The 13,419-nt window shown below is 45.0% G+C and overlaps 1 protein-coding gene across 5 annotated transcripts in view; it reads right to left on the minus strand.

The window, feature by feature from the left end:
- Positions 1-13,419, minus strand: part of col14a1b (collagen, type XIV, alpha 1b) — a 160,524-nt gene that overhangs the window by 80,103 nt on the left and 67,002 nt on the right. For all 5 annotated transcript variants that reach the window (XM_080788267.1, XM_080788265.1, XM_080788264.1 and 2 more), the window contains 7 exons: positions 10,068-10,226; positions 9,837-9,956; positions 7,531-7,695; positions 6,798-6,959; positions 5,946-6,109; positions 4,321-4,447; positions 1,355-1,500 (listed from right to left, as the gene is read on the minus strand). In XM_080788267.1, coding sequence (XP_080644393.1) covers positions 1,355-1,500; positions 4,321-4,447; positions 5,946-6,109; positions 6,798-6,959; positions 7,531-7,695; positions 9,837-9,956; positions 10,068-10,226 — 1,043 coding nt within the window. The remainder of the gene's footprint in view (positions 1-1,354; positions 1,501-4,320; positions 4,448-5,945; positions 6,110-6,797; positions 6,960-7,530; positions 7,696-9,836; positions 9,957-10,067; positions 10,227-13,419) is intronic.

The following is a 13,419-nucleotide window of genomic DNA, read 5'->3' on the forward strand; positions in this document are numbered from 1 at the left end:
AGTTTCTTTTCCTGCTGCTCCTGTGCCTCGGTGGGAGACTGACAGCCCGGGCAATAATGAGGCGTAATGTGGCGAGGGACGCGGGTTTGGCTGTGCCATCCTGCACCCGCTCTTCCTCTGCCCTTTATTTTTATGTTTATCAGTCAGGGAAACGCCATTTTGACAGACAGCTGACAGCCTCTTGTTTTAGCGTGACACTCCGGTCGTCTTCAGAGGTAGGCAACCTCAGGCACGGGTGGCACAGGGGAGGGTGATCACTGGCACACTGGCATACGTGTGAAAGAGTTTTTTTTTTCTTTTCTAATTAAAAAAAAATATATATATATATATATATATTCAGTTAAATTAAGTCCACTTATTATGCAAACTACATCGTGCACATAATTCTACATTCACTCTGAACTCAGACTGGGGAGGGAGTCTGGGAGATAGTTGAGGTTATTGCAGTTGAGTATAATGATCATTACATCCTGGTGTGAAAGAAATGATTTCTAGAAAAATAAAGGTGGTTATATAGCTTATGGACAATCAAAATTATGTTTTATTTTTATGTTGTGTCACAATTCAATTTAATGTTGAACTTCATGTCAACTTAATGTTAACATGACACATTGACTATCAAGAAAATGAAAATGGCACCTAATGTCCCCCTTAGTCCCCCTTCTCTCTCACAGTGGTGGAAGATGCACTTAAAATGTATTACTTATTCCACAGTACCCCCCAAAAAAAAATAACAAAGGCGCAAGAGCGCCACTGCTCTCTCGGTTTTGTTCTCTCTCTGCGCCGTCAGTCTTATCGTCTGTTTTTATGCTTCTCTCTCCTTCCATCCCTCCCTTTCTATTCACATGCGTGCACACACACACATGTGTACGTGGAGGGTTACAGAGTTTATTCCTCTTCATCACCGGTCCTTCCTTTATCTATCCTCCTCTCATATTCCTCTCTCACACCGAGGACAGTGAGCCGCTGAGTGTATAATGGACTGTGTACTGAATACATCATTCACCACCATATCTCTCTCTCTCTCTCTCTCTCAACCCCCCACAAACACACCTCTGCATCATTTCACCTTCCCCTCCTTCACTCTTATCTTCTCACCTTCTGCTAATAATGGCAATAACATTTATTTATAAAGCGCTTATCGAAACAGGGCTACAAAGAGCTTACGACAGTAACATATACAGCCATAAGAAAAGAAACAGAAGAAAGAAATCTAAGTAAAAAATAAACGTAGATCAATAAAAGATAGGCAGAGTCTCCGTGAGCTCAGCACAGGCGATTGTAGAGCCACACACGCCTCCTCCTAACCCCCCTACCACCACCCCCCCCCCCCCCCCTCCCTCCCTCCTCTCACCTCCTTCTCATCGGCGGGGTCTCCCTCGGTGAGCGGGGCGTAGAGGATCATGTACCCAGAAGCCCCGGCGGCAAACTTCCAGCGCACCATCATGGTGCTGTGGGTGATGTCAAACAGCTGCAGGTCATTCACCATGGGAAGGGCCACTGGAAACACAAACACACACACACACACACACACACACACACGGACGGACAGACGCACACACGGACGCACGGACGCACGGACGCACACACACACATATTAAAGCAAACATGAGTAGAATTATATTTAGCATTGGCAGAAGCACTCACAAAGATTAACCTATTAAGATGTGAGGTTGATTCTACAAATGCCTGTAGTTCTCACACTTTCAAGACATTTAAAAAATGTTTAAAAATAGCAGATTTACAAGCTTGCAGCGCAGCTCACACACACACACACGCACACGCACACGCACAGGCACAGGCACACACACACACACACACACACACACACACACACACACACACACACACACACACACACACACACACACACACACACACACACACACACACACACACACACACACACACACACACACACACACACACACACACACACACAGTGTCAGGTAGGTTACAGCTGCACACTGTGCACAGGACTTGAAAGTCAACCAAGCAGGTAATCTGTGTGACAGATGCTATTAGTCGTGTGCGTACGGCAAAGATGAGCCGAGCAAGGCAGAACAAACCAAAACAAATGCACAGGTGTGGAAGCAATCTGCTTGACATACATTCACACCTTCTTCCCAAAATAGACACACTCACCTATAACCCCCCCCCACACACACACACACACACACACACACACACAAACACACTGTTGTTTACATTAGCCCTAGCGTAGTATCATCCAAACCAAATTAACTTTGGCACAAGGTCGGCGGGCTGCTTAGCATTGGGCCGTACCCGCCGTCATTCATCAGCTGACGGCGGGGGATAAATGAGGTACGCACTGTACCAGCCTTTCAGAGTTCAGGACGAAGCCCCAAGCGACACCGTCACATTTAGAACCGCGCTCACCACAGGTGGGGACGGTCACGGGGGGAGGGGGAAAGAAGAAAGATAAACAACAGGGCAGGGGGCGGGCCTGATCCATGCTTTGTCTTTCAATGGCAAAATCCAGGAACTTGTGATCCATTAGTCTCGGTATCTAGGGACTTCACAGTGATATAGTTAGCCTCATAGCATGATTGCCGAAGTCATAATTTATCTGCCTATGTCAAAGAGATGACTTAGGCAAAGAGTGCTTTTTTGTAATTTCCTAAGTCATATTTTATCTGCCTTTATTTATATCTGCCAACTCGTAGCGGTGTTGATTAACCCTGCCGTATTGTCTATGTCCTCAAATTTGGAATGTAACAAGCATTCTGATAGGCTGAAGACATACAGTAGGCAATGAGGAGCAATAATGCAGCAGTATTAGGCAGAAATATACATTTGGTAGGGGCTGTGTGTGTCCACAGAAAGGAGGAGCAGTTTATTGATGCCCACAACGTTTTAACGGAGCATAACGGAGGATAACCATTGCTGTGCTCCAGCGTCCAGTCATCTGTGTTATAATCACAACTAGCCTAGCTGAAACAGCATCAACATGGTCTTCTCAGGGTTGTGGTAATGATCCAACGTCCGATCATAAACTACTGGGTCGTCAGACATAATCAGGAAGGATCAAATGACCAGCGCTGCTCTCCAAAAATATAACTATTGCCTGGTTGAGTGAAGTGCCCAATGCAACGCTGGGCGCCAAGAACGCAGACAGTGCCTCGGGCGCTGAAGCACTGTGCCTTGAGCGCTGGGAAGGGCAGCCAGCGTACCAGCCCGGCTTTATCATAGAAATACATGGCACAGTCGCTGCCAGCAAAAAATAAATAAACTAGAACACTTTCTGTTGCCCCTTCTGTGTTCAGCAAGTTTCAGGGCAATCTGCCCATTACATTTTGAGTGGAAGGTGGCGGTAGAGAAAAGGCCATTGAGTCACCCTAATCAGTAGAGTTCATCATCTGGGGACAGTGGTGGAAAAAGTTAGCCTGGCTAATAAGCCAGACTCAAATCACACTGTCGTGTGGTATTTGAGTCTGGAGATGCTGTGTATGGATCTTGTTTCCCGGGGGGCAGGTTCAAACATTTTCTCTTTGACGCAATTGGTCAGAGCTACTGTCAGTCAAAGGTCTCAAGCATTGAACGTCACTGTACCAAAGCCCGCCCATATGGGTGCAGGCTTTAGTTCCGACATACTATTGATCCGAAACCTCAATCCTAACCTAACCCTAAACGCAAGCACGGGAGCAGCGCATGTCGGACCATCGCTTTTTCGCATCGCATCGCATGTCCCCCCGCTTCGGATCTTCGGTGTGTCGGAAAAACGTGCGCACCCCGCCCATATTGCATAACGTGGCCACACCAGTTCTCTGGTGTAGGAAATGGGCGTACAATTGAGCCTTTCCAGACCGTAATCCGCCGGCAGGCAATTTGTCGGCTGATTCGGTCTGGCTTATTAGCCAGGCTAGGAAAAAGTACTCAGATTTTTTACTTACTTACTAAAATTCAAAACATTTCAAATTGCCCAAATGCATACAAGTGGTTAATGTATGTATTGTAATAACAAATGGAGTAAAAGTGTAAAATTTGCCTCTGAGATGTAGTGGGGTAGAACTACAGTAGGTCTAAAAGTAGGCCTGTAGAAAATTGGATATACCTCAAAATAACCAAGTACAGTAAATGTACTTGGTTACTTTGGGCCACTGTCTGGGGAGCATAACGGTCTACAGCAAATTAAATGCCAATCCAGCCATGCAGCCATAATAATTTTCTAAATATCTTGTTTGGGAGTAGGGTTGACACTCCCCCCCTAATGCTGGATGCTTATACTTTGTGAGGATCAACTATTTTCACCAAGCGACTCTTGTTATGATGCGATGACGTATGGGGCCCGATACTCACGCGTGGTGGCGCTCCCTCTCAGGGCCTCGCTGGCAGAGCTGCGGTAGACGGCGAACACGGCCACCTGGTACTCCGTCACAGAGTTGAGGTAGGTCAGCATCACCGTGCTCTCTGTTCCTTGGACCACCTGGACTCACAGAGACATGCATGCTAGATCAGGTCAGAGCAGAGGGTGAATATCCCCCAGCTGAACTGAGTCTGTCCATATGGAGAGGTTGGAGTGTTGGTCGAAGGGAGGCCGCTAATCCTAACTGCCTCTGAAACCATTGGATGGTGTCACGTCCTGCTCCTTGCGTTCTACCAGCCTCTCATACAGTACATAGTCTAGTGCAGTGGTGGAAAGTAACTAAGTATATTTACTTAAGTACTGTTCTTAAGTACAATTTTGATGTATTCGTACTTTACTTGAGTATTTCCAATTTCCAGTGCTTTTACTTCTACTCCACTACATCTCAGAGCCACATTTTTTACTTTTACTTCACTACAATTATTTGAAAACTTAGTTACTAGTTACTTTAGCGATTTTAATTTTGAGTACATTAACCACTTCAACCCTATACATTTTGGCCATTCGAAAATAGCCGATCCGACGCATTGAGCTTGTAGATCTGCTATTTTCAATAGACTTATTTCTTTCAATAGAAACTCAATAGATTTTGAACTTGTGAAGTGGGTACTTTAACTTTTTGTACTTGAAGTACATTTTGATGCAGATACTTTTCTACGTTTACTCAAGTGCATTTTCAATTCCGTACTTGTAACGGAGTAGTTCTAAATTGCAGTATTGGTACTTTTACTTATTAAGTAAAACAATCAAGTACTTTTTCCACCACTGGTCTAGTGGATCTCCTCTTCTTTTTCCCTACGGAACAGGCTTATCTTCTGGAACTCTTCTTTTTCCCTACGGAACAGGCTTATCTTCTGGAACTCTTCGGAGGCCCTCTCATAGCAGTTCTCCCGACTGTTGGAATTGGAACTCTTCGGAGGCCCTCTCATAGGAGTTCTTCACACTGTTGTAATTGGTCTCTTCCATTTTCAAACTAATTTTTGAATATATAAAATTTCAAAAGATTTTAAAAAGTTTCAACCAAAAGAAAATCACAACCTTTTGTCAATTATATTTTGTCAAAAATAGCAACAGTGAAGTGAATGAAATTAGGTCACCAGCATGATGCAAACAAGCAAACAGTGGTTGGTGTAGAGAGCGAATAGGCAGGTACAGTACAGTACAGTACAGTACAGTACAGTACAGTACAGTACAGTACAGTACAGTACAGTACAGTACAGTACAGTACAGTACAGTACAGTACAGAGTTAATATTATTGACCACAGAGAAATATTTTATAATCGTTAAATGCTATATGAGACACTTCAGTTAGGCCTACTTATTTTTTTTGCCATGCACGGTAAATGCATTTTTAAGGTTACATAACATAAATACAATTTAGCGTGAGTGAGTGAGTGTTTGTATGATGTATGAATCATCATCATCCGTCAACCACAGTGGAGATAAAAGTCATCCGCTCCGCTCATCTACTCCATTAGCCAGACCTTGTCTATACATATTTATGTGCATCTCTGTGCCTCCTCTATACAGCACCCTCATAATGAGTCATGATCTGACCTTCTCCTCCGGCTGTCCTCCGCTGGCAGGGTAGTAGACCACGCGGTACTTCTCCACTTGGCCGGGAGCGTGGGACCACGTCACCCGAAAACTGCGGGCCGTGATCTCAGAGGTCACCAGGTCGCGGGGGGGAGCCACGGCGCTCGGTGGCGGGGCACTGTCGCCTGTGGGAGGGAGAGAGAGAGACAGAGAGAGAGAAATAAACAGAGAGAGAGAGAGAGAGAGAGATGGAGGGGTATGGAATTTTGGAGAATGTATTGTATGAATCAATGTATTGTGTTTGCAATAAAAATTGGGCGCCGCCCTTCACCTGTTAAGTGAAGGGTGCCCAATGTGGGTGCCTGTATCAGCCAAACATTGTCATTTACTGCACAAAACAAACATTAAAGTCCATAGACTTGGCTGGCAAACGATTTACGTCATAAATGGGGGTCACAAGACATGACCAAAGCATTTCTAGGGGTCTCCAGCCATAAAGGTCGTGAACCCCTGCCCTAATCAAACATTAAAGTCCATAGACTTGGCTGGCAAACGTTGTTTGTTAATAAGGCTCTAAACAAATATTACATGTCCATAAACTTGGCTGCCACGTGACACAATTTTGGAAAGCACCTCAAAGGCGCCCCTCAAAAACATAATTTCCTTTGCGTACTTGCAGTGGTTGATGACTGCGAGATTTGTGTACAAACATGCACATTCTGTGTCCTACTGCCTTCCTTCCTGCCTTCCTGTTGGTAGCGTTATTTGGCCGCCCAGCTGCCTAATGGACGAGCGGAGAGGGTAGAGCAGCCTTTTTGAAAGCCCAGGAGGCCTTCCCAAGTTCGTAAGCACAGTAAGTACAGTAGCACACACCTTTGAGGGACTTGTCCAACTGCTCCATGCGTTCACAGATGGTCTTGGTGAGACCCTCCACGATGTCGCCCATCACACTGAAGTCGGCCACGTTGTACACGTGATCTTCCCGCGGAGCGGACGCTATGGCCTTCAACTCGTTCTCATCTGCGTTCTTCACACCTGGATGACGACGGGAAGGGATGGAGGGGAGAGAGAGAGAGAGAGAGAGAGAGAAGGTTGAGAAAGGATTAGATTAAATATTGCTGTTGTCGGGCAAAATGGGAGAGATTATTGAAATGCTCTTTAAATTCTACTTTAAAAAAAGTTATCTCAGGAAAATGCATTTGCCGTAATAAAAATGAAATGCTAGTGCTACACAGGACTTCGTCAATGTCTTTTTAACTAGATGATGTAATGGGTGTATGTATGGAGATGTGTTGTATCACATCTGTATTATCTATCTATAATTCTTCCTGTGACAATGCAATTTCCTTGAGTGGGAGTAAGGGAGAAAGAGAGAAGAGGTGGAGGAAGAGAGCGGGGAGATTCTCATGAGAGGACAGGGCAGGACAGGAGAGTGAGGGGAAGAACGGAGAGAAGAAAATATTTCTCAGCAGAGACAGTCCGGAGAGAGAGAGAGAGAGAGAGAGAGAGAGAGAGAGAGAGAGAGAGAGAGAGAGAGAGAGAGCGAGAGAGAGAGAGAGAGAGAGAGAGAGAGAGGGACTGGTGTATAATACATTGAGTCTAATACCAATAGCAAACAGTTCAATCCCAGCATCCCTCAGACTCTTGGCAGGAGGGATGACGTCATCCTGGGACTTCCCGTCTGTGACGAGGATTCCGATCTTGGGAACGCCAGGCCTGGAGCCCGACCCTGGTTTGAAGCTGTTCTCCAGAATGTAGGTCAGAGCAAGACCTGGGGAGGAGAGGAGAGGTCTTTGTGCTGTACCTGACGCACTGCTAGGAAGACCTGCTGTGATTGGCCAGTAGTCACTGTGATTGACAATTCTTCCTACCTAACCTTAACCAACACAACCCAAACCACAGTAAAACTATGCCTACGTCTAACCTTTATCCTAACCTCAGTAAAACTATATGCACACCTAGGGGTGGGTCTCCCTAGTGGAATCCATAATTTAGCATACCCGACACTGGTGGTTCTTGACATTTTCATGTCAAGGTCCCACAAACTGATTCGTACTGTATTAGGCCACAGACTCCCATCCGAAAGGATTTTGTGTCAGGGAGCTCCATAACAGATTTTTTTTGTTTTTTGATTTAGTGCATCATTCTACAACTGTCTATGCTGTAGTAGGACGGTGGAGAGATGAGAATGGGGAGAGTGATCTGAATAGACATGATCAAAAAAGTCATTCTTATAACTTCTCAGAATTTCTATTGCTGGAAATAATAGTGAAATTAAACTGTCACTCAATTTGCTGAGAGCCTCCGTCTCCTGGGGGTCCCCGGACCTCGGTTTGAGAACAACTGACTCACACTGTGATTCTACGGTCTAACATTCTCTAATGACTAACTGTAATTAAAACACGCTTCAGGCATTAGTGCTAATTTGGATTCTCTACAATAAATTGTCCGTACACTATACAGAAGCATGTCTTCCGCTGATGCAGGACAGGTGCTTTTCTCTTTGTTCGCCCTGGAAGACTGCAAATACTGACTTAATGAACATAACGCCTTAGCTGTAATCCTAATGACTTTTAAATCTATGTAATTAGATAATTATCGTTGTGGGCTGAGGGTAACAGCAACGGAGATGATTTTCCATTTGTGATACTTGTGGTTTAACACTTGAGAGAATCATTCAAAGAGTGGTTCTCAACCCCTATAGCCTTGGGGACCAGGACTATTGCTAAACAGTATCCACTTTTAACTCGGAAAGTGTACAAATGTAACCAGATGGACCTTTAGGGGTCTGTTTAGTTATATTTAGAACTAAGTGCTATGCTATACCAATAAAACCGTATTATCACTTATTGCTCTATTTGTCTTTGTGGGGCTCCGCTGCCAATAGGATCGCAAATGAAAATATTTCAAATTTGAAGTGTTGATGACCTTGGATCCCATGCTATGTTGAATACATTCCTCATTTGGATCCAATGAGAGACTGCTGAATTGTACACAGTAAAACACTGGGTCTTCTTTTAACTGAGAGTGCAAAAAACGGCTCCATTCTTACACTCAGAGTGAAATGAACACTGCCGATTCTTACTGTGTACCGTTGTGTGAGATCGTTACCATTGATTGGGTTCTCTCCGCCAATGCCCCCTGGTTTTATTTATTATTTTGTTCCTTTATTCATTTATTGATGTTGTCACTAAAAGCACTTGCCCAGTAAAACCCTCATTTAACTATTTGTGCCTAACATTCAATTACATTTGGACAAGTCAAACTGTGCAGTCAAACTATAATGCAGATTCTGGGGTTATGTGCTCAGTATGCATAGTTTAAGTTTTGGAATTATTTAATCGTGTTGGTGTGTGGTGTGGGTGGTTTGGTGTGGTGTGTCCGAACCCGGTCATGTATGACCCGTGGTTGAATCGTTGCCACCCACAACCATGAGAAGTTGGTGTTTAAGCTGTTTCAGCTAAGATGCGTGTGCCACTAACACAACCTGGATTCCAACATTGCATGTGTCAATCTGTGTGATTGCAGGCAGTTTGTGTGTGTGTGTGTGTGTGTGTGTGTGTGTGTGTGTGTGTGTGTGTGTGTGTGTGTGTGTGTGTGTGTGTGCGCGTGCGTGCGTGCGTGCGCGTGCGTGCGTGCGTGCGTGTGTGTGTGTGTGTGTGTGTGTGTCTGTGTCCGGTGTTTACACAATAAACAGCTTAAATATTGGGAAAGTGAAAAACCGGCTTCCTCACGGTCTGCATAATATGCTAATGGTCAATGCTCGTGTGCAAGTTGAGATCAATTGCTCAACCCAATTACCCACTGAGGAGAACCATGCAGAACAGACTGACAGACAGAGGTTTAAATCAACACTTTACACTTACAGTGTGGTTAAGTCTGTTGTGCATTATATTTCTGTGTGTGTTGTACCTGTGAGTGTGTTTCCTCCTTTGTAAGGCAGGTTCTTAACGGCATCCAGCACAGCAGCTTTAGTGCTGTAAGCGTTCAGGTGCCACTCGATCCTGGGGTCTCCACTGTACTGGGCCAGGCCTGAATACACACGTGTTACAAGTATTCAAGTCACAACAACATGCATCAGACAAAACACTACTCAACAGCAACACAGACAAATCACAGAAGAGCAGCTGCTCTCCTCCTCACCTATCCTGATTCTGTCCAACTCCACGTTGAAGGCTTTGACCAGGTTCTCCAGGAACATGCGGACCAGTCTGAAGTTGATCCGGCCGATACTCCACGAGCCGTCCACCAGGATTACAATGTCGGCGATGGCCGGGGTCTTGCACATGAAACCCTCCTCGGCTAGAAGAGCAAACACACACACACAAAGTCACAAACACAGTGCACAATAATCGTCTATTGCCTGTGAATGTGTTGTGCGGTGAGTGTTGGTGTGGTATACTGTTGTGCTGCCATTGAGAGAATATAACAATACATTTTGTTGAGCGACTATGAGAGATATAGATGTATAAATAAGTCGCTGAGAGGCGATGAGATGGGCCGGGTTGTCAGACGCGCTCCAAACAAAGGGATCTCGCTGGGTCCAAAATAATGCGTTAAATGTGTTTTATTGAAGGTAGGTACATAACTGAAACGGTGCTCAAACATAAAGAAAAGAAGTCACAGCGATCCAACTTAGATAAAGTAAATAAATAAAGTAAATAAAGCGGTCAACAAAAGTGCGGCTTCCCACGCACCCCCTCTCTCTCACTGTGTGAAACAGGTGAACTCTGGGTGAAGTATTCAAAGAAACAGGTCCGCCCCTCTGCCTGTCAATCAACCACATTAATCACCCGTGACAGCCCACTCATTGCACTATCGAACATCATTTCCAATTCATGGCTCTTACACGCCAGCCCCTAATTATTAGGTTATCACATAATAATTAAATCAACGTAATAGGAGGCATGAAATAACAGTACTCAAATTCCCAAACTTTTCTTCATGCATTGTATGAAAGTCTTTCTTCAACCGAACGCAAAACACGAGTAATTGTTTCTGCGCAAAGTCATTTTCCGGGTAACACGCTCGTTAAGTCAATATCCAAAGCCAAAAAACAGTAGGGATGAAAAAACACTCAAGTGACTGTATTTGTAATCCAAGGAAAAGTCATTGTAATCCAAGGAAAAGTCATTGTACTCCTTTTTCCACTAGTCCAACCGCTCATGGAAATTGTTCACTAATCCTCCTCTGCCTCCTGGATCAAGCAGATCTTCGTTATTGGACGATCCAGGCAGTTATTCTTTGTTTTAATGCGTACCTGACGCACAAGGCCATTCTTGTCAGGAAAGGTTTGTAAGACTCGTCCCATGACCCAGGAGTTCCTAGGTGCTGTGTTGTCCACGATAAGGACTATATCTCCTGGGACAATGTTTCGTTTCACTCCTGAACATTTCTGGCGCTCCTGTAGTTGTGGCAAGTACTCCTTAACCCATCTTTTCCAGAATAGGTCTGACATATATTGGGTTTGCCTCCATCGCCTGCGAGAATAGACGTCCGGCTCATGGAAGACTCCAGGTGGCAAAGATGGTAATGTCTTCAACAGTAGCAGGTGGTTTGGCGTCAATGCCTCTAGATCGTTAGGATCTGTGGATGCTTTGGTAATTGGACGGCCATTAATGATGGCTTCCACTTCACAGAGAACGGTGTGAAAGCCTTCTTCGTCCAAGTTTTGTACATTCAAGGTAGAGTTGAGGACTTTCCTTATTGATCTTATTAGCCTCTCCCAAGATCCTCCATGATGTGAGCCCCCTGGGGGGTTAAATTTCCATTTTATTCCCTTCTGAAGAAGAACATCGTTAATATGTGACTGATTCCATTGTTCAATGGCAGTTCTCAATTCTCGCTCTGCTCCCTTGAAGTTTGTCCCGTTATCAGAGCGTAATTCCCGAACTTGACCACGTCTTGCTATGAAGCGTCTGAATGCATTTATGAAGGCATCAGTGTCTAGTGAAGGTGCCACTTCGATATGGATTGCTCGTATGGCCATGCAAGTAAAAATGACCCCATACCTCTTCACTACACTTCTCCTGCTCTTCACCTCGAAAGGGCCAAAGTAGTCTACTCCAACACGAGTAAACGGGGGTTCATCAGGAGTCACTCTTTCAGAGGGTAAGTCCGCCATCTGCTGAGACACTGGCTGAGCATTCAACCTTCGACAGGTGACACACTTTGATAGCGCCTTTCTTATGGCAGTACTGGCTCCAGTGATCCAGTATTTCTCACGCAATTTAGACAACATGTGGTTCCGTCCACAATGTCCCACCTCATGATGAATGTGCCTCAGAAGAATGGTGGAGATGTGCATGTCCTTAGTGAGTATTACAGGATGCTTAGCTTCCGCTGGCATAGATGCCTTACTGAGCCGACCACCAACTCTTATGACGCCGTCTTCCATTTGTGGGCGAAGGGAATAGATGTGACTTTGCTCATTCACACTCTTGCCTTTGTACAGCCTGGTAAAGTCCTCTGGAAACCTCTTCAGTTGACTGAACTTGATGATTTCTAGTTCTGCCTTCTCAAGCTCCTCCACTGATAGACGGCTTGAAACAGTTTCCTGCTTAAAGGTTTCCATATCCTTTTCTATCGAACATCTCTTTTGGTCCGTATCCAAGTTAGACTGTTCGAGGTCCAATTTTACTTGCCTCCTCTTGCCACAAAGAGACGAGAGCCATGCCTTAAACCTCAATATCCAAGCTACAGACTTTCTCAGACTGGTCCAAGAGTTGAAATAGCAAATCATGCGAGTCACTGCGTCAACCTCCTCGCTGGCCTGTACAATATTGACTGCAACAGATTTCTTGACCTCAGGGTCATCTGATGAAAGTTGATGAGCATCATCAGGATTGATAGGCCACTCGCTCTCGGGCTGCAACAGAAAGTGAGGTCCGGAAAACCATGTTGAATACTTGAGGAATGCCTCTACTTTCGCACCCCTAGAGGCAATATCGGCGGGGTTGCTTGCAGTTCCAACATATCTCCATCGAGATGGTTGTGAATACTTGAGAATTTCAGAGACTCTGTTGGCAACGAAGACTTTGAATCTGGAAGTCTCGTTCCTAATGTATTTGAGCACTGAAGAGCTATCTGTCCAAAATACAGATGCTTCAAGTTCCATGTGCAGCTCTTTCCTCCACAAGACATCCATGCGTCCTGCCATGGTGGCAGCAATGAGCTCCATCCTGGGAATAGTGGTAATTTTTAATGGAGCTACCCGAGCTTTTCCCATGACAAAGCCACTGTGTACTTGTGAGTGTGCGTTTTTGGAAACAAGGTAAGTCACTACTCCATAGCCTTCCTCGCTTGCGTCACAAAAATGATGCAATTGTGCTGTGACTACTTCTCCGAAATCCAAAGGTTTCAGACATCTCATAATGTGGCATTTCTCCAACTGGTGAAGTTCCTCCAGCCAACTTGTCCACGTCTTTGCAACTAACTCAGGGACCACATCATCCCATCCGAGTGCTCTCTTGCACAGATCCCTTATGATCTTCTT

Source organism: Protomyctophum bolini, assembly GCF_963924005.1.
Source record: "Protomyctophum bolini genome assembly, chromosome: 17".
Classification (NCBI taxonomy): domain Eukaryota; kingdom Metazoa; phylum Chordata; class Actinopteri; order Myctophiformes; family Myctophidae; genus Protomyctophum; species Protomyctophum bolini.